We start from the raw sequence: 23,828 nt of genomic DNA on the forward strand, positions 1-23,828 counted from the left end.
TGCCACTTACACGTGTAGCACCTACTTTGTGTTGTCCTTACTCGAATGATAATTAAGGCAGCAGCTATGGCTAATTACTATCGCCCATGATAAATTATGATGATCGAGTTTTTACGGGAGGGATTTTATATTTTAAAGAATTATATGCATAGATTAGATTCTTAGATTCATATGATAATAACTCGGCCACCGTGGGACTACGGCCCTCGCACTCACGCTATACGATGAGTTGGATTCCGTGCTGTGTGGTTGCCACCACCCGAATTATTGTTACTTGCCAATCATTTTAGCTGCCGTGCTGTCACATCTGAAGATTTAATTATTGGCCTTTTTTTATTTTATGTCTCCAATGAAAAAACTGATGGATATAAGCAACAACGTAGCTGATCTTATCTCCAAACAAATTTATAATTAATCACAAAATTCAGGATTAATCCCCAGATTAATGGACTCTTCTGTTAGACGATGAGCATCGAAAAATAATTAATATATATTAATTTTATCAACTTTCTCAGTTATTATTATTATTATCGTTTTTTCAAAAAAAAAAAATCGAAGCATAATATGTTAATGGTTGACCCTGGAACAGCATGTATGAGAAAGGCACCTGCCGAGTGCGATGCCAGATCAGCACCGCGTTCACATCCACATACTCGCAATTAATGACAGGTCAGTGTTGCTATGTATGACACGCATTGCGTCCACGTCATAGCTATGTTGAATGGTTGAAAGTAGCAGAACTTATGGAGGAATAATATAATTTATAATTATTTGATGGAATGATGATTCCATAATGATGATAATAATTAATATATCGATTTTTTTTTTAATCCGCAGAATTCCATGCATTCATTTGAACTTGCAATTCAGAACGAAGATGAGATCGAGTAGGAGGAGGAAGCTTCTCGCCATGGCAATAAGTACCTGAAGTCAGCTCTGTGTGGCTGTATCTGCACCAACTTTGGCAGGGGAATCCTTGGGTCTCTGCTCAGGCACTCCTTGAGGACTCTCTTCAGCGATCCGGACACGGGCAGTTGGCTGTAGATCCACTCAAGCAGCGACTCCAAATCGTCGGCGAAATCCTTCATGTGCCAGTGCAGAAGCTTGGGCAGGATGATCTTCTTCTTGCTGGTGATGCGCACTGAAGCTTCCAAGTAGTCTGTTTTGGCTGTCTCCAGTTCATTCACCACATCCTCTGCCGTGTACACTCTCAGCTGCCAACAAGAAGGTGGTTACGTTGGATTTGTGTTCATGGTTAGAATTTCTAAATATAAAACAGAGACATCTATTTATACCGCAGGAGAAGACCAACTTCCTCTACAAAGAGCAAATCTCACGTTAGGCTCAGGGTACCCCAGTCCATATGCATGTATCAGAAGTCCCTCTTTTTCATTAAACACTTCCTTTTTGCAACAACAGAAAACACAATTTGTTAAAAGAAATGAAAAGAAAACAAAATGAACGTTGAAATAGATATTGCTATTCTCATTTCTCACTCACATGGTCAGTGTCAAGAGAATGCCTCAGCAAGAAATGTTCGATAGCCAGAGCATTAAGAATGACACCACCAACATTTATCGCGGCCTAAATCACATTCAAATATAACTTTTTTTCTTAAAATATAAAGGAATCTGTACGTGAAAAGCTAAGCAAAATATAGACAGACCTTATTTAGCAGTGCAAGAAGCTTATCTGGTGAGGGAGGAAAACCATGTTGTAGAAATGCCTGAAATCAACCACCAATTATCGTATGTCACATATTTTGTGGTTTTCTAATTCCTTTAGTAGTTCAACTAAGAGCAGTTAATGTACATGCATGATGCAAGCGTTGTAGATGTTGATCCAGAATGCAAGCTTTTGCTTGTAACTGAGAAAGCTTGGATTAATAGCAGAGAGCTTGTGCGTCAATGCCCTGAAAGACATGGATATGAAGTGGGTGTGATTAAGCTGCTGCGCATTCCATTGTTGGCAGGAGATTTTTATTTGAGTTGCTGAATTCAATTACTTTGAAGTTTACCTCAGTTTTCCAAATGCCGGAACGCATAATTCAATGCGAGTCAAGTCCAGGGAAGCCTTCGTGCAACTGACAAACTTGTGTTTGAGTCCCATCTTTCCTTCCCCTTCATTTTCAGGCACCAGAACGCCACACGACTCCCCTCTCTGCATTGAGTCCTTTGAGGAGGTTGTAATTGAAGTCTTTCTGTAGCTGTGGAAGTTGTTTGAACTCACGCATGAGTTAGGAAGCTTGTGTGATTCATGATTGAGTTGATTTGTACTCTGGCTCAGCTTCTGGAAGATAGCGATCAGGGTCTTGAGCAGCTCCTCGGAGAGCCTGTTTGGTGTTTCAGGCATAATGGATTCTTCGTCTCTGCTATTGCATTGAGGACTTGAAGCGTGGCAGAGATCAAGGTTTGTTTCATGGTTGCTCGCCAATTTCTCGGACTCATCACCTGTTCACGTGAAAGAATTATCACATAAAACTATGTCTTCTTTGTTCTTCACCCCAATTTCCTCCTTCAACTAACCTGGCATTTGTTCATGGGTCAGTCCTGGTAGTGGTTGGAGCTTGTGGAGCTCTCTCCGGCCTCCCAAACCGCAAAGGAAGTGCCTCTGCTGCCACCGAAACGAGCTCCTCTCCTGGTTTCTCTCCCGATAGATGCGCATCTTCAAGTCCTCAATCTTTCTCTCGAGCATCATGATCTCTTCCTCCACCATTGTCAACTCTGCCAGAAGCACCCGCGCCTGCAAAAGTCATCCGCGGCAACATTGGATTGATGCATTCGTAACTCGAGTTTGAGTATCAAGACTACCTGAAGAGGAGCTAATGAAGAGACGCACGAATGGCAAACGAATGCGCCATGGAGTGCGCATTGTAGGATCTGATTCAGCTTCTGTTCCTTATCAAGTGCATCTTGCAGCACGGAGACCTGAATGCATGCTATTGATCAACACTAACATATATCCGTATCCAATTGAGATATCAATTGATACTCACCTCTTCCTCCAAGCTAAGTCTCTTCTGGTGCTTGCTTTTCTCTTCCATCCTAAAAATTCACGTCATCTTAGGCTGAATCAGCCAGCTTAAATTGGGAGACTCAGCGCAGTAATGGCGAGAGGTGACACAGAGAAAAGTCAGAGGCGAGTGAGTTCATATAAAAGGTATTAATAAAAGCTTCGGTGCAAAAATAAGGGCAAGATCGTAGAGCAACTCCTGTATGTGGATAAAGGGAAAAGGAGGATAAAAATAGAGAACAAATTGAATGAAGAAAAGTTGTGCAATGGATATGTTCCATGTTCTTCCCATGAACACCTCTGTGTCTTTACAGCAGGCATGACTGTATTTAAAGCTGAAGCGGTTGGAATTGGAGGTGAAGAATAGAGGAGGCATTTATTAAGGAAAGTGGCGGAGTCATTTGCTACTAGAAATCCGAATCTACGTAGAGAATTGTTTTTTTTTTTTTTTATGTATATGGATACCATCTCATTATATTTTTCTTAGTATATCATTTGCTAACTGCATCTAATTAATTTCGAATATTAGTATTTTAAAAATATATTATTTTTAATAAAACCACATATTTATTAAATGGTGCATAAATAAATCTCCCTTGCGTTTAGAATGCAGTCTGTCCTATCAGTATTGCCAATGTCTGAAATTGTAGAATTTAATAGTGCACAATCGGCAGATGCTAAGCATATTTAACTAGTTGCAACTCGGCCATTATTTATTCATAAGCATGGCATAGCAAATAAATAGTCTTTCAAACATGAACTTGAAAATTGCTAGTTTATTTCGGTTACAGGCAACAGACAGGGACTTCGATTGAGGAAGAGTTTCCCAATACAAAAATCAAAGGTCATAGGCCTTCAACTCAAAAAAAGAGACTTCTCAAGCAGAGGCCTTGACAGTGGCAGCATTGATGATGTCCACGAATTCCGGCTGGAAAACAAAGGAAAAAGGGATGAGATTGAAGTAATACAGAAGCAGCAAGAAATGATTTAGTTCTAGTTTCGACGGCCAACATCAGCTGTGGAGGTTTCAATGTTAATCAACCAAATCAGCAAAATCACCCTATAAATTTGTCTAACTTGTGATGATGTTGTTTACTTTTTTAAGTTAAAAAATTTAATGCAAGTCGAAAAGAAAATCAGGAAGAACACAGAAATCTTATGATTCTTGCAGTTCCACAAAATGACAAGGATTATGGACATAATCAACAGTTCAAAGACGAACATAGAAGTTTACCTACTGCAAACAATAAATGATTATGTATTTTCAGATAATTAAAATGGAAAACCTAGGTGGACGTTAAGAAGAAATCAAAAAAGAAACAAACCTTCAATGAAGCACCTCCAACGAGAAATCCATCAACATCCGGCTGTGCTGCAAGTTCTTTGCAGTTAGAACCAGTTACAGAACCTGAAGAATTTCATGTGTTAGGGGATCTAAGACACTAGATACAAACAACAATTGAATGGCAATTCAAACAATTTTGAAACAAAAAGGTAGGCACAAGAATGTATGAGATTACTTAAAGATTCGATGATGGTTATGCAACTTTAAGTAAGAAAACACAGCAGAAGAATTTAAAGATGGAAAAAGGGACACAAATAATCAAGTTAACATTGAATGATTACCTCCGTATATGATCCTGGTTGATTCTGCAACTTCAACACTTACATTTATCTGAAGCCATTTTCGTAATTCAGAGTGAACCTGAGAATCAATGCAACTAATTATAGCAATGGTATATTTTAGAAGTTATTTCAAATAAAAAATTGTCCATTGATAAAAACAATCGATAACAAAGTCACGTATTCAGAATGATGCAAGCCTGCATGTAGATAATAACATAGCTAGTGTGGGAAATATTATGTGTATCAATGGCCATTTTGGAGTCCAAGATATACAAATTGTTAGGACCAAAAGTAGCTAGAGGGGGGTGAATAGCTCGTCGCGTTCGCTCGGTGCTTGGCGTTGCTCGGCGTTGCTTGGCGTTGCTTGTTTCTTCAAGAATATGCAGCGGAAAATACAGAAACAAATACAACCACGCTAACACTAGGATTTTACTTGGTATCCACCTCCAAAGGAGGTGACTAATCCAAGGATCCACACCACGCACGCACCCTCCACTATGAAACACTCCTTTTCGGTAACTACCGAGGGCGGAGAAGCCCTACAAGACTCTCGGTACAAGAAGAAGGAAAGGGAAACAAAATACAAGCATAAAGCTTACAATGAATGCAGAAAACCCTAACCCTAGCTTCTCTTCTTGCCTTTGATCCGCCTCTTGACTCGGAGAGCTTCCAAGAACCTTCAAGAACTGGCGATCACGAGCTTTGAGAGTGCTGTGGAGGAGCTGGCGAAGATCTGAGATGAAACGGTGAAGTTCTACCGAAGGAATCACACGCCAACAGCTATAAACGACGCCAACGGTCGAATCCCAATCGATTGGATTGCTCCCAATCGATCGGGGAGGCTTTGGATCGATCCACGGATCGATCCAGAGCGCCTCTGTGCTCTGGAAACATGCCTGGATCGATCCACGGATCGATCCAGCGCTTATCGCGCGAAGCAGCAGCGTCCCAATCGATCCACTGATCGATTGGGACCTCTGGATCGATCCACGGATCGATCCAGAGGGGTTCTGTTCGCGGGGACTCACCGGATCGATCGGCGGATCGATCCAAATCTTCTGGATCGATCCACTGATCGATCCAGATCTGCTGGATCGATCCACGGATCGATCCAAACCTGCTGGATCAATCCACGGATCAATCCAAACCTGCTGGATCAATCCACGGATCAATCCAAACCTTGGTTTTTGCCCAAAACCAAGTCCAAAGCCCCTAAACCAACATCTAGTCAACCATGACTTGTTGGTACATAAGACCTAGCATCCGGTCACCCTTGACCGGCTAGGACTCTCTCACCAAGTGTCTGGTCAATCCCTTTGACCCACTTGGACTTTTCTCTTCTTGCCAAGTATCCGGTCAGTCCCTCTGACCTACTTGGACTTTTCTTTCTCGTGCCAAGTATCCGGTCAATCCCTTTGACCTACTTGGACTCTCACCAGATGTCTGGTCAACCTTGACCCTTCTGGATTTCTCTTGCCTAGCTTCACTCACCAGGACTTTCCCAATTGCCTAGCTTCACTCACTAGGTCTTTCACCTGGCTTCACTCACCAGGATTTTTCTCCTGCCTAGCTTCACTCACTAAGACTTCCCAATTGCCTAGCTTCACTCACTAGGTCTTTCACCTGGCTTCACTCACCAGGATTTTCCTCATGCCTAACATCCCAGTTAGGACTTCCCAGTCAAGTATCCGGTCATCCTTGACCTACTTGACTCTTCTTCAATCAACCTTGCATTGTCAAACATCGAAACCCAAACCAAGACTCAAGCTTGGTCAACTAGGTCAACCTTGACCTGAGGGATGTTGCACCAACAATCTCCCCCTTTTTGATGTTTGACAATACCAACACTATCACTTACAATACCACATGTAAGTTAGGCTAATCCCATAGCCTAAACCTTCTTCATGCCACTAGGTAATGAATACATAAGTTAAGCCCTTCATTCTCCCCCTAAGAGGGCAAACTCCCTCTAGGTAATGAAAGCCTAACTTACTCCCTTTCATTCTCCCCCTATTGGCACACATCAAACCATCTTTGAGCACACATCAACCCGTGCCTCAATTTTAGGCACTCTTCAACAAATGCCCCATTGTTGAAAACTCTCCCCCTGAAGAGTTGCTCATCGTTGTTCACAACTTCACTCGTTGTGACCAACACGATAATGAAGGTCCCATACCCTTCATTAACCTTAACCCTACATTCTCCCCCAATGTAGGCAAATGCCCATCCTTGAGCATTATCCACTTGAAGCCACTTGAACAATGAGGATATCCACTCCCCATTAAAGTTCAAACGCTCAACCTTGAGCATGTTCTTAACGGAAGGTTGACCACCTTCCAAGGTTCATGAAAAATAATTTTCATGTCTTTAAAGAGTCCCTCCCCCTAAAGACATGGTGGTAACTTCTGTCATTGCACCAACAATGACTTGGAATCCCCAAAACTTTAGGAAACCCAAATTTAGAAGTTTTGAGGTTCAAATATTCAAAATTTGAAACAAACCTCAACCTAAACTTCAACTTAGCCTTCCTTAACCAATCCATCCTTGTTTTCCACACGAAAACACCCTTTTTATGTATACAAATGTATTTTCAGGGGTTTGGAATGGTTACCTAGACTAAAATAGGTTCAAAATGCTGAAAATAAGCTTTCCCAGCCAAAATCAGCATCTTCGATCGATTGGAGTTGGGTTCCAATCGATTGAACCCTGCTGAATCGATCCACCGATCGATTCAGTCTTCTTGGATCGATCGGCTGATCGATCCAGCGAGCTTCTGCTTGCTAGAATTGCCTTCTGAATCGATCCACTGATCGATTCAGACACTCCAATCGATCCATGGATCGATCGGAGCTCTGATAGTTGCTGAATTTCAAATTCAGCCAACTTCAGAAACCCCTAGAAAATTCTACAAAAATCCAAAAATCATGAAATTTCGTGTAGACATTATTTAGGGCATACTTTATCATAGAAAAATAGTTTTCTATGAAAATATATCATATCTTCAAAGATTGACACAAGCTTGAAAACTTGCTAAAACTATAGTGTTTTCTTCATGTCTGTGTCTAACTATTCAATGGTGATTACTATCAAAAGATAGCCTTCACCAAGGTTTTCCAAAAGTCTTTGAAAACAATTTTCAAAACCAATATCCCATCACATTCCTTGGGCTTAATGCACATGACTTGTACATTAACTTTCCCAATGATGGGAATACACATAACTATGTGTTTTGATGAACCTAAAACTCAAAAGAATGCACTAAATCAACATGTTGAGTTTTGTTCATCATCCTAACATCTCACTTGTATCTATTGTGGACAAAACACATACAAGTCATCTTATAGGTCTTTGTGAGATGTAAAATTTGGTTTTGCCCTATTCTAGGGATCATGCATATCTATCTAGGCATTTTAGAGATATTAGACATCCACCCAGGATGTCACTTGTTAATAAGTGTTGTTAAATGCCATTTGTCCTTAATTACAAGGAATTAAACTTAATGCATGATTATGCTATGGCATACATCAAAATGAAATAACTTTCAAAAGAAAGATTCCTATAATTACATGATGTATGTATGACATGACATGGTATTTTTGTATTTTCATAATAAGTCATGAATGCACAAATAAACTTGATGTCATGGCATATGATGGACAAACAATCATGGCAAGATTTAGGATGTGCTTGGTTGGAGGGAATGGAAATGAGGAATGGGAAAGGGATTGAAAGTTAGTGTTTGGAATGTTAATATTTGGAATGGGAATGGTGGGGCCCACGGATTCAAACCCCCAAATATGGGGTTTGGCCATTACCAAGTAAAATGGGGGGAATGGGAATGGTGGGGTCCACGGATTCAAAACTCCTCATTCCCATTCTTACTTCAATGAATCCCATTCCTAATCCCATTCCCTTCCACAAACCAAGCACCCCCTTAGCATTAATAAAATATACCTAGATTAACTATCTAAGTATCCTTAAAAACTTAGCTAAACTTACAACTTAAACCTAGATTGCCCTAAAGTGCTTCAAGAAAATGCCAAAGCCTAAGTTTGCATTTCTAATTCCCTTGATTAATTTATGCCAATTAAAATTAAGCATATTCCTCAAATGTTGGCATATTCCATTTTTCCACAAGAGTAGCACTTTTAAATTAAGGCTCGGATTGCCTTAAATTGCCTAAGAACATACCAAAATCCCAACTTGATAGTTCTTATGAATTTCCCAATATGTGCCATTTAAGATTAAAATCAATTCTTCCACCATTAGGCACATTTTACTCTTTCAAGGAGTAAATAATAATTCCATTTCATTTTCAAAGGTTAACACAACCTTGAAAATGCTCCTTGAGTGTCAATTTCCTCAAAGTTGGGTTAACTACCCTTCTAATCGGAGTTGACACTCTCTAACCCATCTATGGGGTAGAGAAGATGCTCCTAGGAACCCAAAACCTATTGGTGCTCCTTGGATGCTCTAGGTATTCACTAGGGATAACCTCCCTAGATACCTTCCTAGTGACCTTGTTTTGCTTCTTAGAAGCCTTGGTCACTTTTTCTAGGTCAACTCTAGGGATTTCTTCCCTTGTGACCTTCTTTGTGACCTTCTTTGACTTCTTAGAAGTCTTAGTCACATTTGTTGCAAAAATACTCTTAGGGATGACTTCTCTAGTATTTTTGACTTGACCACGAGACCTAGGGTTTGTTCCATAACTATATGGAACCCTATGGTAAGAGGGCACATCCTTCTTAGCCTTGGGTTTGTATCCCAAACCTCTATGGCCATTAGATGACCTATGTGCTCCCAGACCTAGGCTATGCTCATTTTGCCCTTTTAGGATATTTTCCATACTTTTTAGGGTCTTTTCCATTTTATCAAGTCTTGACCTCAAGACTTGATTTTCTCTCACTAAGTCCTTAGTATTTGACCCATGAGCATTTTTGTTTCTAGGCTTGTATCTAAAATCCTTAGAGTTTTTGCCTAGATTTTTACCTACAATCCTAGCCTTAGGTGTAGTAGTTTTAGCATGAAAAGCTATATGTTTTTCTTTAACGCTATCATGCTTTCTATTTTCATGGTAAATAGCATTAAAATGATATAAATTTGAACTATCATGCTTTTTACCATAATGTAAAGGAGTAGGCTCAATAAATGTTACCTTTTTCTTTACCTTAGAGGCTCTCCCTTGACTAGAGCTTCCTCCATGAGCCTTGACCACCTTCTTCCTCTTAGGGCATTGACTTCGGTAATGCCCCTTTTGATTGCAAGAGAAGCACACGATGTGCTCCTTGCTCTTCTTTGTTCCGGGGATGGTCTCCTTGGGCTTCTCCTTGCCCTTTTGTGCCACTTGGCCCTTCTTCTTGGCCAATTTAGGGCATTTGCTCTTGTAGTGCCCACTTTCCCTACACTCAAAACATATTATATGATTTTTATTTTTAATTGAAACATTTATACCTTCTTGTATAGGGATGGCACTTGCTCTTCCATTTGATATTTCTTGCATTTCGGAGGTGGCACCATCTTCTTCTTCTTCACTTGACCCGGATGTAGAAGCTTCTCCTTTTTCTTGATCCGGAGTCACCAAGAATTGCTCCCCCTCAATCCTAGAGGTGGAGGCTTCATCATCTTGAACATGAAACAAGGAGTATGCTCCCTCCTTGTTCCCTTCGGTGCATTCCCTTGAGGATGAAGCTTCTTGGATTTCCTCTTCTTCGGAGGTTGAGCATCTCTCAACCTCGGAGTCCTCCTCTTGGTCTTGCTCCAAAGAGTCACCCTCTCTGGATTCTTCATGATCTTGTACAGTGGAGGGGATCTCTTCATGAAGCTTAGCCAATTTGCTCCAAAGTTCCTTTGCATCTTCAAATTCTCCAATTTTGCAAAGAATGGTGCTTGGCAATAAATTGACCAAAAGCTTGGTCACTTTGTCATTTGCCTCGCACCTTTGGACTTGCTCCGGGCTCCATTTGTTTTTCTTTAGAACTTTGCCCTTTGAATTTCTTGGAGCCTTGAAGCCTTCCATTAGAGCAAACCATTGCTCTATCTCCATCATAAGAAAATTTTCGATTCTTGATTTCCAAGAATCGAAACTCGTAGAAGTGTATGGTGGAGCCACCCTTGTGTCAAATCCAAGCCCATCTTGGAATTGCATCTTGAAGTTGAGCTTGATAAAGTCTTGAACTTGAAGAAATTGCTCCAACTTCTTCACCCTCTAGCTTTTCTTGATATGTTTGCCCCTTCCGGCGGTGATTCCGGTGAAGAGCAACCTCGCTCTGATACCACTTGTTAGGACCAAAAGTAGCTAGAGGGGGGGTGAATAGCTCGTCGCGTTCGCTCGGTGCTTGGCGTTGCTCGGCGTTGCTCGGCGTTGCTTGTTTCTTCAAGAATATGCAGCGGAAAATACAGAAACAAATACAACCACGCTAACACTAGGATTTTACTTGGTATCCACCTCCAAAGGAGGTGACTAATCCAAGGATCCACACCACGCACGCACCCTCCACTATGAAACACTCCTTTTCGGTAACTACCGAGGGCGGAGAAGCCCTACAAGACTCTCGGTACAAGAAGAAGGAAAGGGAAACAAAATACAAGCACAAAGCTTACAATGAATGCAGAAAACCCTAACCCTAGCTTCTCTTCTTGCCTTTGATCCGCCTCTTGACTCGGAGAGCTTCCAAGAACCTTCAAGAACTGGCGATCACGAGCTTTGAGAGTGCTGTGGAGGAGCTGGCGAAGATCTGAGATGAAACGGTGAAGTTCTACCGAAGGAATCGCACGCCAACAGCTATAAACGACGCCAACGGTCGAATCCCAATCGATTGGATTGCTCCCAATCGATCGGGGAGGCTTTGGATCGATCCACGGATCGATCCGAGTTTCTGATGTGGATTGATCCACGGATCGATCCAGCGCTTATCGCGAGCAACGGCGTCCCAATCGATCCAGCGATCGATTGGGACCTCTGGATCGATCCACGGATCGATCCAGAGGGGTTCTGTTCGCGGGGACTCACCGGATCGATCGGCGGATCGATCCAATCTCGGATCGATCCACCGATCGATCCAGATCTGTTGATCGATCCACGGATCGATCCAACTCTTGGATCAATCCACGGATCAATCCAAACTTGATCGATCCACGGATCGATCCAAACCTTGGTTTTGCCCAAAACCAAGTCCAAAGCCCTAAACCAACATCTAGTCAACCATGACTTGTTGGGACTTTGTCATGCCTATCATCTGGTCAACCTTGATATGCTGGGACTTCATCACCAAGTGTCGGTCAACCCTTTGATCCACTTGGACTTTTCTTCTCATGCTAAGTATCCAGTCAACCTTGATCCACTTGGACTTATTGTCTTATGCCAAGTGTCCGGTCATCCTTGACCTACTTTGACTTCTACTCACCAGATGTCCGGTCAACCTTGACCCACCTAGATTTCTATTGCTTGGCTTCACTCACTAGGACTTCCTCACTGCTTAGTTTCACTCACTAGGACTTTCCCACCTGACTTCACTCATCAGGATTTTCATCTTCCTAGCTTCATTCACTAAGACTTCCCAACTGCCTGGCTTCACTCATAGGTCTTTCACGGCTTCACTCACCAGGATTTTCCTCCTGCCTAACATCCCAGTTAGGACTTCCCAGTCAAGTATCCGGTCATCCTTGACCTACTTGACTCTTCTTCAATCAACCTTGCATTGTCAAACATCGAAACCCAAACCAAGACTCAAGCTTGGTCAACTAGGTCAACCTTGACCTGAGGGATGTTGCACCAACACAAACAAGATACGCTATTTTTCATTATCTAGGGAACTTAACAAGGGACGAAGTAACATAGCCACAGAAATTACCTCTTGGGCCTGAGCTGGAGTAGCAACCTTTCCTGTTCCAATTGCCCAAACTGGCTCATAGGCTAGGACTACATTGGTCCAGTCAGAAATTCGTTCTGTAATAAAACAAGTCATTCAGGAATGATAAAAATAGAACTACATTTGATGAGTTCATGCAACCGACTGCAGAAGTAGTTGAAGCTACCAAACTAAAGGATTCTTTTTTTTTCTGGATTCTGAGGAGAGTAATTTGTTTAACACTTGAGAATAGAATTTTAAGAGTTTTCCTAGGAATATGCTAAGTTCAAGGTCAGGTACCATGCTTAGTTCAATTCCTTTACTAACTTGGGAATGGAAGTGATGCTATATAAGCACGTAGCCTATAAAAAACAGTACATAACTTACTGCAGAATTTAGATTTATTAAGTTGTTACATTGACTTCCCTCTTTAGTGTAATCAACCAAATGGTGGATGAGGCTCATGCAACAGAAGTGAACGTATTGCTAATCAGTGAGACTTATGTCATGCTATTATCATTCAAATTAACCAAGACCTAACATAAAAACAGTTTCCAAGAAGCTTAGCTGCTGCTCATTTTGTTGCTAGCATCAGGCATGGGCTCTGAACTGATTGTGTTGCCAAGAAAACGTGTGCAAAACGTGTAAAGAACTCAGAAACCTAGGTCTGGCTAGTCATTTATCAAACAGTATCAGATAACTGATCCAGTGGACCATGCAACAAACATGCAAACCTATTCTAGGATTGCTGAAGGGTAAAGCAGCTGCACCACTCAAGTGAGAACAGCTAATTCAAAACATATGGAAATTATCTTAGCTTGAGCATGCGGTCAAAACGAATTGTGAAGGTAAAATAACACCGTTTATAAAATGTGTAGGATACCTGCAATAGCTTTTGTTTGTGCAGCAACAACTTCGAAGGTGGATCCTGATTCACGTTGCTCAAGTGTCTCACCAACACAAGCAATGACCTTTAAACCTTTAGAGAGTGCATATGCAACCTTGTCCCCGACAAACTGAGCCGGAAAACCAAATATAATTAAGAAGCTATACATTAGAACAAAACTATTATGCACACTTCAAAGATTTTAGTATCAAGCATCTTAGGTAATGAGAAGATAGTTATAAGAAACATAAGTCCAGAAATTCTAGAAAAGAAACAGTTTCAAATCTGGCATTGCAAGAAAATTCAACCAAATAACAAGTAAATCAAAATAAATTAACACTTAACAGGTCTTAGTTTAAATTTCTTATAAAGTTTTAATCAGAACTTAATGGATTTGATCCCTCAATTAGCAAATTTTTTGAAAAAAAAAATCTATATATGAGCAACGAAATCAAGAAAATCACCTCATTTGATTCACTTAACAAAAGTCTCCTTTCCGAGTGTCCAAGGATAACCCAAGGAATGCCAAGGTTTACAAGCATCTCAGCACTGCACAGAGAAGTTTAATCAAATTAGATATACAACTCTGAAGAGACTCACAAAAAGAGAACCTTAGGTGCACAAACCCTTATTGTTTTTTTTTTTTCTTTTCCAAAAGGAAGCAAACTAATATCAATTTTTTCCCAATAATAAATCATAAATTTCTTTAAACAGCTATTATACAAAATAATACTCGGCCAAGATAAACTCATACCTGACCTCACCAGTGAAAGCACCCCCTTTCTTCACCCAACAATTTTGTGCTGCAACATGGAAATCTGGGCGCAACAGACTTTTCACAAGAGGAAGAAATACAAATGGTGGGCTAACCACAACCTCTGCAGAGATGATAAATACAAGGATTCATATACCATAATATTGACCATAAAAAAAACTAAGTGATGACAGAGAGGAAAACTCATGTTTTGTATATTATTCACTTGATGCTCATCATGATAAGTTAAAAAAATTCAAGTAAGAATATAGATATTTCAATTCCATAATATACTCAGCTGAAAACGAATTTTGAATCGTGTTAATTTAGAGGAACTATGACAAATTCATAATACATTCCTCCATCCAGAACACACAAACCAGCGTTCATAGCAACCCAGCTAATTTCATTGGCATGAAAGAACAATACAGACAACGTTAGGTTGATATTCCCATCATTTTCAATCTGTAGTTCTGGCAGCAAGACTCAAATATTCATTATCATCATACAAAAGTTGCAAGCACCCAGATAGTCGGCTAACATGCTATAATTTCCAAACAATTTCAAAATATACAATTGAGACGAGAATCACGATCATACCAACAGCTTCAGGCGATTCAATTTTTCCATCATTCAAAGTACCGACAATTTTCTTGACCTCCTCGCTCGTCCCATTCTGCAGACACAAGGACGATACAACATTTAATTTTACTCATTACCCATCAAAAAAAGTGATCTGCTGGAATCTAAAATCGAAGTAGAGAGCAAAAGGGGGAAGAACGAAAGATTCGCATGGAAGGCCCATAGTTCCTCCAAATCGATAGTTCAAGCTAGCTAAAATCGTCAGAAACAATTAAAATTGAGATGGATCCAAACAAAATCAACCAAATCAACTACAACTAGCTTCAAGATGAGGGATCCATAATAACCTGAACAATCACTACACACTTGAGATTCTGACCGGCCAAAATCATAAGATCTAAGTTCCGTAAAGAACCGGCGCCGATCTAAACAAAATTGAAAAACAATTAAGTAAAAAATTGTGGAGTATTACGCATTTCCAGTTGCCACCGACGAAAAACTTCCGGGCCATTATCCGCACACAAACAGAAGCAACGACGATGATACCTAAACCAGGTCCTTCGAGAACAGAACCCAGTCACACACATATATAGGAAATCAGAACATCAAGGTCTTCTCCTTGGTGGAATTCAACGTCCAAGATCAATCGCAAGGGTTTCAAGATCTAGGATCTGCACGAATCACAAATTCCGGTGCGATTCTCGGGTGAGATTATTTGCGGTACACGGTGTCGATGAGCAAAAACAGGTGTCGATCGTAAAAGTGGGGCCCATTGGATGAGATAAAGAAAACCGGAGCGCCGGCGAGGACGGAGGCGTCGCTTTCCGATACCTTATCACGAGACACCCGTTTCTTTACACGCCCTCCACCACCGTCTCAGTTCTCCTTTTACTTTTCTTGTCGTGGTCCCCACCCATAAATGGCCTGGTGGGGAGAGTGCTTTCATTTCGGCCCGGCCCATTTTGATCTGGCCCATTTATATCAATCTGCTTGCACGTGATGAGTCGTTGATGAGTAGCTGTTATATATAATATCAACTAAAATTATCATAACGGCATAAATAAAAACAGGAAAGTGTGCGTCATTTCTACCGAATTTAAGGCTGCGTTTAGTTAAGTAATGTAATCAAAACTCATAATATAATAAAATTTATAATATAATTAATATTATATTACTATGTTTGGTAAAAATAAGTTTATATATATATATATATAAAAGGTAATGTAATCCAAATTATAAAAGATAATATAATTTTGATTATATTATTATATTACGAGTACCTCTTACCAAATGTAGCCTAAATAATTTATACAACATTTTCTTTCCAAAACAAAACAACCGTTGTATGAGTATTTGTATGAACATTGTTGGAGTATGAACTATGTTAACGATAGATCTACAAATAAGAGACCAAATTGGTTGACAAGTTCATATATCAATAAGCTCGAGCAGCAGTTCATCTAGCAAATCACCCAGTACAAGGCACTCCAACTCCATTCCTGCAGCCTCAGCTTCCCACTGTGAGTTCAACCACCTGTTGTCGTTCGCAGAATCTTGTGCCATGGCATTTTGTAGCGTGTGATTTGACTGCCTTTGCAAATTAAGAAGTTTGCTAATCTTCATCCAGACTTCCTTGAGAAGATGACGGCCCAAAGGAATTGTCCTTGGGCTAGGATGTATGAGCAAGAACCAATTCTGAAGGAAACACTTTTCATAGGTCTCAAGTAGCACCTCGTTTATCAGATCAGTTAGAAGCAGATGATCAAGGGATGCAGTTTCAGATTCATCAAATGTGTCGACCACTTTCCCGAAAAGAAAAGGGTCATGTGGCTGGTACTGAGGATACCATTCTTCAATAAACTCGGAACTATTTATATTGGACTTCATCAAGGTATCCCTAACGTATTTGAACTCAGCTTCGTCTTCTTGATCCAATTGAATGTAAAAAGAATCAGAAGTAGATAATCCATCTGGCGCTTCACAATTGGAACTGGATGCAGTAACATCCAAAGAGTTCACCAGTTCTGGCAATGCCGTGAGGTCCTTCAAATGGAGGCTCTTAAGTATAGAATCTGTTTTAAGTGAAACGTATAAGGTAGTTAACCGTTGCAAAAAAGGAAGTCTCTCAACCATTTGTGTTATCTCAATGCTTACTAGCAGACAAGAGCAAAACAAGGAGCAAAAAATGAATTTATTGTAAATTTGAAATTCGGAAATGCCAATTATATGATTAGCACCTTGGCTGTGCATTTTTTTTTTTTGCAAAAGAAATTTAACAGAATGCATTTTGGATAAGGAAGAACTTTCTATTCCAAATATTTTTTGATGTGTAAATAACTTACCTTCTGAAATTATATATTTTGATGACTTCGCAATTCCTTCTTCAAAACATGGGTCAAGATTAGAAATTTGGCTCTGTTTTGTTGGTTCGGCACTTGGATCTGTTTCAGGTACCCTTGGCAGCTTGTCCATGGAAGCAATGCTTTTTCCTTTTTCATTTGATTCAGGTTGTTCAATCTGGTAAGACTCACTATCCAAGAATGAATTATTAGGAAACTGAAAATGGATACCATGCTCATCTGATGTCTCTGTGATTTCAAACATTTCAAGATCCTCAGGTACACTAATGTTTAACAAAGGTTGTTCATCAGCTGTCTCACAAAAATTCACTTTAGCAATTTGATCTGCAGATTTAGTAGTTTCCATTTTAACTTCCACACGAAGAGGGGGCTCGACTAACTTTGACTCAGAAAAACCACATGTATCAATGAAACCATCAACATCCAGTTGACTGACTGCTGTTTCATTTAATGATAGAGATGCCCGGAAAAGTCCCTTCTGAATTTTCTTATCCGAATGGTAAGATCCATATTCAGGATTCGAAAGAAGCCTTTTATAATTTTTCACTTCATCCTTGTCCTGCAAGCTGCTGTATTTGTTAATCGAGTTTAAGGACTCAGATGTCATTTTGCTTTCTCTAACTGAACAGGAATTTAGCAAACTAGAATACTGATCCAATGATTCAGTAAGAGAACGAGATCTATGAATGGTTTTATGGTGCACTTTCTCCCCATCTGATTTGGCCGAGGCAGATCGAAACAGGTTTCTCTTTAATGCTTCCCTAGATACCTTCTCTCCATAGGGGATTTTATGGAGCAACCCATCCATCGAAATCCGAGGATTCTCCTTGGATGCAATTTGATTACTCTTACCACGTTTTCTTCCTTCTGTACCTAACAAATGAGTTGGAAATGAATCAGAATTGTTAAAACTTTTAACTGAACTGGATGTCTGACCATCCGTTGAATAACTCTCTAGAACAGAATTTGGATCTTCCTCAATTTTCAAATGCAACTCTTTATGTGCTTCACGTGCTGCATGCAGTTTTTCCTTATGCATAGCCTGTTCTTCAGTCTCAACTAGATCGTCATGGCCAACATGTTTTACGACATTAGCTGATCCACAAATTTTGGAGTTGATTTCGTTTTCAAAAAGTTGATCTTGCTGAATAGGTTGAGAGTCAGACGTCTGCAGTTCGACTGTTGTTTCATTCCTAATAGTCATTTCCTCTGGAAGAATGTAGTCATCACACTCCAAGTGATGAATGGAAAATGTGCGCAGCAGATGTGGGGTTACCGGAAGCATTTTCTGTTTAGGCTGTAACTTCCCAAACAACTTTTTCAATATCGAATCTCTAAGGGCTTTTCCTGAATTTCTTTTACTTACCTGGCATCATTAAAAGCTAAAACATGAAAGAGTCCATGGACAGAAAGGAATAAAAAGGCATCCATCAACCAGACTACTAAAGACCAAGTTTACTAGACAAGAAAGACAAGCAACAAATATGGTACACTTACTCAAATATATGCTAAGAAGAAACTGTGAACAAGTTCATTTGTGAAGCAGAAACATAAATAAGTGAGCAAAGATAAAATCTTGTTTTCTCTCTCTCTATTGTTGGCACATGAAAGTCAAGAAACTATTGAAATTATCTAATGCACATGTCTACAATCCCCAAAACTATTGATATTTGTGTGGTCATAGAAATAAGTAAATCTGACAACAATACTTGCCAACAAATTTCTTGATAGCCATATGATAGCAAGTTGAGAACATGAACTGAACAATAAACAATGCTATTTGAAGCCATCTAGTTTAACAGTCATCAATCCTTGCATTGTGATATGGAAGAAATCCTGAAAACATATTCACCTTTTTTAGATGAGAAAAAAGAATATCCTTCTGCAATAAAAAACACAGTATAAAAGTACAAACATTGTTTCAAGAGCAAGAAAGTAACATCACTTAAAGAATGAAGTTGAGAATTAAAAAGACAGCTGCCTTGTCTGCACGTGCCTACTTCATCTATTCTAGTAAAGCCATCACAAAAGCCGCTTTAGAGACATGTTGACGATCAGCCATACTAACATTTACCATTGTTGAAGTGAAAATAAAATTTCACCATACATCTCCTTGTTTTTCTATCTGGTAGCATGTTTTTATTCCTCACCTCTTGTTCAGGTCTTACTTCTGCCACGCGGCCCAACGCCCCAGTTAATTATCATATACATCTCTGAATATGTCATCACTAGCAATTTCCTAATTATGAATATTGATTAGGTTATGTTTAAAATTTAAATCATTTTAGGTACACTCTACTCCAATTAAGTTTTACCACAGCAATTAGTTTACAAATACAATGTGAAGCTGACTGGCACAACTGAAACTGGTTTGCAAATTTCCATGGTTGGCAATCTTACGTGGAGCAAGTCACAATTAAGAAAACCAATAAAAATTATGAGGTGAATTGGAACTTCCATAAATCTAGGTAAAATATCAAAATTATAGTGCTAGTTTTAGCTGTATCAAAGCAAGCCCCTTGCTCTAACTAGAGTTTGATGATCCTCTCTTTTCCAGGTGACCAAGAAATGGTTAGTTGTCCTTTATGTATAATTCCTGTTGATGTAATTATAGTGTAGGAACAGAAGATTAAGTATCAAAATGTTCAGTAGTTTGGCACTAGGAAATTATGATGCTTGGATTCTTTGTATGCCATAGTATGTCATATTAGATGCTTAGATTGACACTCATGTCGGTTATTATCGGTAATCGAGTCCAAGTAACATAGCTAGAAAATTAGTCGCATGAGAAAATTTGAGCACAAGCAAAGTGTTGACGACCTATCTATTTCATTCTCTTTAATCACTTTTATAGTGAAGATAGCTATTTTCTTTTACATATGCTATTTGAAAATTTGATGTAGACCACATATCTCTGTTTGCACAAGCACAACTGCATAAAGCTGGCAAATTCCATCCAGAAATGCAGTGAGATCGAAATATTATATTGCTTAGGATGCAGATACTGTTTCAAACACTTGCTCTACCAAGATAATGCAAAAGAGTTTTGGGAGGTTGAATTTATATAAAATAGTAGGATACATGATATGGAAACAAGAAATTGACTCACATCAAATGGACCGCTAAAGGACAAATAAGAGCTAGAAATAACATAGTTAGTAGATATTATACAGCGCCAGATAAACTAAGACATTTTACCAAAAATTTTACAGTATTTCTTTCATAAATTACCATCAAGTTAGCTGCTCCAGATGACTCATCATTTTGATGGTTAGTTAATGGGATATAGAATCTTGCACCTTTCTTGCCTGCATTAAGAAGTAATATTAATCAAACACAACATGAGATTTGTGGCAGTAATCTGTGAAAAGATATTTACAAAATATAAGAACATAGAGAAAGTAACATTAATGGGTTTGCACTTAATGACATATTGGCATGTGGATAAGAGATGCCAAATTAAGCATTTACAGTGTCAAATAAAGGCATTATGAAATTTACAAATATGAAGTAAAGCAGACATGTAATAACACAGTAGTTTCTTTACTTAGACTTATACCATTACACATGACACGATTTATCATTTTGGATAGTAATGTGACTAAAAAATGCATGTGTACATCAATGAATGATAAAAAAAACTTTTTTCCATACCATGAACACAAGGGTTTGTTGCTCTAGTCATAGAACTCAGCACTCCAATCTGCTTTACAAAATTCACATGTAAACTGAATTTGTTTTCTCAAGCACTGATATTGGTGTTCATTTTTTGTCCAAAGCTACACTAAGGAAAAACATATATGAAGGTTATTTTTCTACACTTTTATTGTAATATTATTGTTCATAATTCCAACACTTTCAATTCCTCATAAAATAATAATTTTACAGTTAATAGTATCTTTTTATAATTATGACATGTAAATCTATAAACTAGCAACTGTAAAATCTGAAGTTAATGAATGGAATAACTTTTCCTAGATAATGGAATTGATAAAAAAAAATGAATGGGAATACCTATTCCTTAATTTGGTTCGTGCAATGGAATAGATACTTCATTTGAATTACTACGTTTGGTTTATATGAATGCTATAAGTATTTGACAAGGAATAGCTTTCACAACCACAATATACTGCTACATGAAATATTTTGTCCAACTCATTGAGCTAACCCGTCACTGTCCAGCCAGACTGGCCCTTCCAGATTGCTCAGTGTTCAGCTCGACCATCCAATACAATAATGAATAGCCAAAAGGATGATTAGATAATCATAATTGGATGGGAATTGGTATTATAAGTTTATTTTTTAACCAAATATAGGAGTACCTAGTTCATGAGAATTCAAAGGGAATAGAGCAACTAGTCCAATGAACCAAATGCACCATAATAGTCAACTCCTCTCATTGATAGTAAAAGAGTATTATCTAGGGGCTATAGATGATTATGGTGCTTATTGAACCTTCCTTACCATCTCAGACAAGATGAAAGAAACAAAAATGTTATAAAATAAGTAACACCAAGAAGAGTGAGACCTTATAAAATCAGTAACACCCAGAGAGACCTTGTAACTGCTAGATTCCTAAATTATTTTTTTTACAAGAAGCTTGACCAACAAGAAGTCCAACTAATCAAATTTGCCTTAGGATCCAAAAAAAATCCACAACAAATCATGTCTGCTGCTGAGGGCCTATATAAATTTAAGACAACTTAGAATTTCACAAATATTTATGGCATAAAGGATCATACTGATGGATTTTATTTTTCCCCTGAAGGCTTGCTCTTGCTGGCTGGCACAATTTAGCATTTAAAGGTACAGGGATTTCCATACATTGGCATGGAAGATTACCATCTTGTTGTCGAAGGCTCTAATGCCTAACTTGTGACAGTTCAATTTGCTTGGAATTCATTCCTCTGTAAGGCTAGGATGATACCTCTACGAACCAAATTGTTTGATCTGTTCGTCCATGAAAAACTTGGAACCTCTAGCTCTGCTGTAGCAGGGAAAACATAGATGATAATCTTCAAATTTCTTATATTCAGTTGTTTGGTTCTTGTACAAAGTTTAAAAAAAAAAAAAAAACCCTCTTGTATACAACTTTATCTATTCTTTATCCCTGCTCTGCTATAGAAGCACCTAATTCATTTAGAAGGGCCTATAGTCTATACTGAACCAGAAAAGTATCAATAGTACTTAAAAATGAACGGAGTGCAAGGTCTAAGTCTCGTACCCCATAGTTGTTTGGCATCGCCAGATTCACTGTGCTTGAGTGACTTCTTTGCATAAAGATGGGAGTGATCAAGATATGGGAGTAAGCCTGACATGCACCCAAAGTGATTTTTATTGCATAATAAATTCGAATCTTGATGCTGCAACAATTGAGCCATGTCCCAGCGTCAGCTGAACAACTGTAAGAACCTTAGCAGTCAGGAACAATATCGTCAGGCTGGAACAATTGAATCACACATTATTAGCTCCCTAGAAAGTAGATTAAAAATCAAATCATTAAAAAGTGCGAACTGTCTTGGAGACTTCTAATATGCTCCCGATGAAAAATACCAATCCGTTAATTCCAAAACCTAAACGACAAAAAGATGTGTTTTTTCCTCATAGAAGTAAACAAAGAACACATTTTTAGCAACGAGAGTCATAAAAAACAAACAAACTTTAAATCATGAGAAAAGAAAGAGATGAAGAAACGTGCGTTCACCCCAAATATCATCTCTTTTCACGATCAAATATTTTTCAGTGATTTCATCCACAAAACGAAACAATAGAGAGAGCGTACCGCGATGCCCTGATCGTCGCGGAGGCGGAGGAAGAAGAAGGCGACCGATGAGGACTGAGGGAAGTGCGGTGGAGATTACTGCCGCTGCAGCGAGCGAAGTTGAATCTTCAACGTGGCATTGGGAGAAAAGGAGGAAACAAGGAGGAGTTGCCTTCGCTGTCGTTTCCTTTACGCTTCCAAAATTGAGCCATCTCATTCGAACAAGGAATTTTCTTACTTTTATTTTTTTATATATATACTAATTTTATTTCTCATTTTGGTATGTAAATAAGAAAAAAAAATCAAGGTTGCTTACAAAAATGGTAATACTAATAATAATAAAAGGAACTTAACTTATTAATGCTTCAGTCTAAATAATAATAATCTAGCTAGTTTTTCAATTTACCCCTCTAAATTTGAGACGGAAAACGAAAGGTTCTAATTTTAATTTCTTAATTTACTTTCTTCCAATAATATGGGACGAGGGCTGCTAAATTAATTGATTTTACCTTTCATAAAATTCACACGTTAAAAACTCCAATTAAGCAGGGTTTTTACTTTTTTTTCTCTTAAACATTATTTTTAGGGTGGATTAAGTTTAAAAGGTCAATTAAAGTAAAGATTAGACTCTTTTATGATGAACACTCTTTTATTCATAATATCATGGTAAATGATAAGTGATTAGATTAAGCATAATTAGTTCATCCGGGAAGACCTTGTTGCTCAATTGCTCTCTACTAACTAATCAAGCTATTTGGTTAGTCAAGATTGTTGCATTTCGAGTTAATTTTTTGTGAAATAGTCTTATACTTATTTTTTTCATCAAAAAGATTATGGGGAGATACAATATTTCTTTTTCAAACAAAAAATATTATTTTATCTTAACTTTTTAGCTTTATGTATAATTTATTCTTCCTTTAAAAGAATACCTTTTTTATTCCAATTGATAATGTTACAGAAGTCAAATCAGAATTGAGCTGAACTATTAATTCAATAAAAA

The 23,828-nt window shown here is 38.6% G+C and overlaps 3 protein-coding genes across 3 annotated transcripts; all 3 read right to left on the reverse strand.

Moving 5' to 3' along the window:
- Positions 1-787: 787 nt before the first annotated feature.
- Positions 788-3,610, reverse strand: LOC122015746. The gene is made up of 9 exons (XM_042572769.1): positions 2,996-3,610; positions 2,811-2,927; positions 2,526-2,742; positions 2,018-2,450; positions 1,813-1,912; positions 1,667-1,726; positions 1,501-1,584; positions 1,296-1,403; positions 788-1,214 (listed from the first exon to the last, which is right to left on the reverse strand). Exons 1-9 carry the CDS (start codon positions 3,041-3,043, stop codon positions 867-869), a joined length of 1,515 nt encoding a protein of 504 aa, XP_042428703.1. The 5' UTR covers positions 3,044-3,610; the 3' UTR covers positions 788-866.
- Positions 3,611-3,698: 88 nt separating this feature from the next.
- On the reverse strand, positions 3,699-15,336 carry LOC122015755 (triosephosphate isomerase, cytosolic). The gene is made up of 9 exons (XM_042572780.1): positions 15,180-15,336; positions 14,726-14,801; positions 14,126-14,249; positions 13,836-13,920; positions 13,369-13,501; positions 12,489-12,583; positions 4,639-4,717; positions 4,338-4,420; positions 3,699-3,940 (listed from the first exon to the last, which is right to left on the reverse strand). Exons 1-9 carry the CDS (start codon positions 15,216-15,218, stop codon positions 3,890-3,892), a joined length of 765 nt encoding a protein of 254 aa, XP_042428714.1. The 5' UTR covers positions 15,219-15,336; the 3' UTR covers positions 3,699-3,889.
- Positions 15,337-15,985: 649 nt separating this feature from the next.
- Positions 15,986-23,045, reverse strand: LOC122015762. The gene is made up of 6 exons (XM_042572792.1): positions 22,850-23,045; positions 22,292-22,479; positions 20,722-20,770; positions 20,299-20,375; positions 17,050-18,433; positions 15,986-16,779 (listed from the first exon to the last, which is right to left on the reverse strand). The coding sequence occupies exons 1-6, from the start codon at positions 23,043-23,045 to the stop codon at positions 16,136-16,138; spliced, it is 2,538 nt and encodes an 845-aa protein (XP_042428726.1). The 3' UTR covers positions 15,986-16,135.
- Positions 23,046-23,828: the final 783 nt, after the last annotated feature.

This window comes from Zingiber officinale, chromosome 1A (genome assembly GCF_018446385.1).
Source record: "Zingiber officinale cultivar Zhangliang chromosome 1A, Zo_v1.1, whole genome shotgun sequence".
NCBI lineage: Eukaryota > Viridiplantae > Streptophyta > Magnoliopsida > Zingiberales > Zingiberaceae > Zingiber > Zingiber officinale.

Excerpts from the sequence above, each read along its gene's own strand:
- LOC122015746 (XM_042572769.1), bottom strand. The coding sequence starts at position 3,043 with ATGGAAGAGAAAAGCAAGCACCAGAAGAGACTTAGCTTGGAGGAAGAG. Across the intron at positions 2,743-2,810 it reads CTTCATTAGCTCCTCTTCAG|GCGCGGGTGCTTCTGGCAGA; the intron begins GTAGTCTTGATA and ends TGACTTTTGCAG. Across the intron at positions 1,215-1,295 it reads GAAGTTGGTCTTCTCCTGCG|CTGAGAGTGTACACGGCAGA; the intron begins GTATAAATAGAT and ends TCTTGTTGGCAG.
- LOC122015762 (XM_042572792.1), bottom strand. The coding sequence starts at position 23,045 with ATGAGATGGCTCAATTTTGGAAGCGTAAAGGAAACGACAGCGAAGGCA. Across the intron at positions 20,771-22,291 it reads CGATGCCAAACAACTATGGG|ATTGGAGTGCTGAGTTCTAT; the intron begins GTACGAGACTTA and ends TTTGTAAAGCAG. Across the intron at positions 18,434-20,298 it reads CTGGAGCAGCTAACTTGATG|GTAAGTAAAAGAAATTCAGG; the intron begins GTAATTTATGAA and ends TAATGATGCCAG.
- LOC122015755 (XM_042572780.1), bottom strand. The coding sequence starts at position 15,218 with ATGGCCCGGAAGTTTTTCGTCGGTGGCAACTGGAAATGC. Across the intron at positions 14,802-15,179 it reads TCGGTGGCAACTGGAAATGC|AATGGGACGAGCGAGGAGGT; the intron begins GTAATACTCCAC and ends TTGTGTCTGCAG. Across the intron at positions 13,502-13,835 it reads TGTTAAGTGAATCAAATGAG|TTTGTCGGGGACAAGGTTGC; the intron begins GTGATTTTCTTG and ends TTTCCGGCTCAG.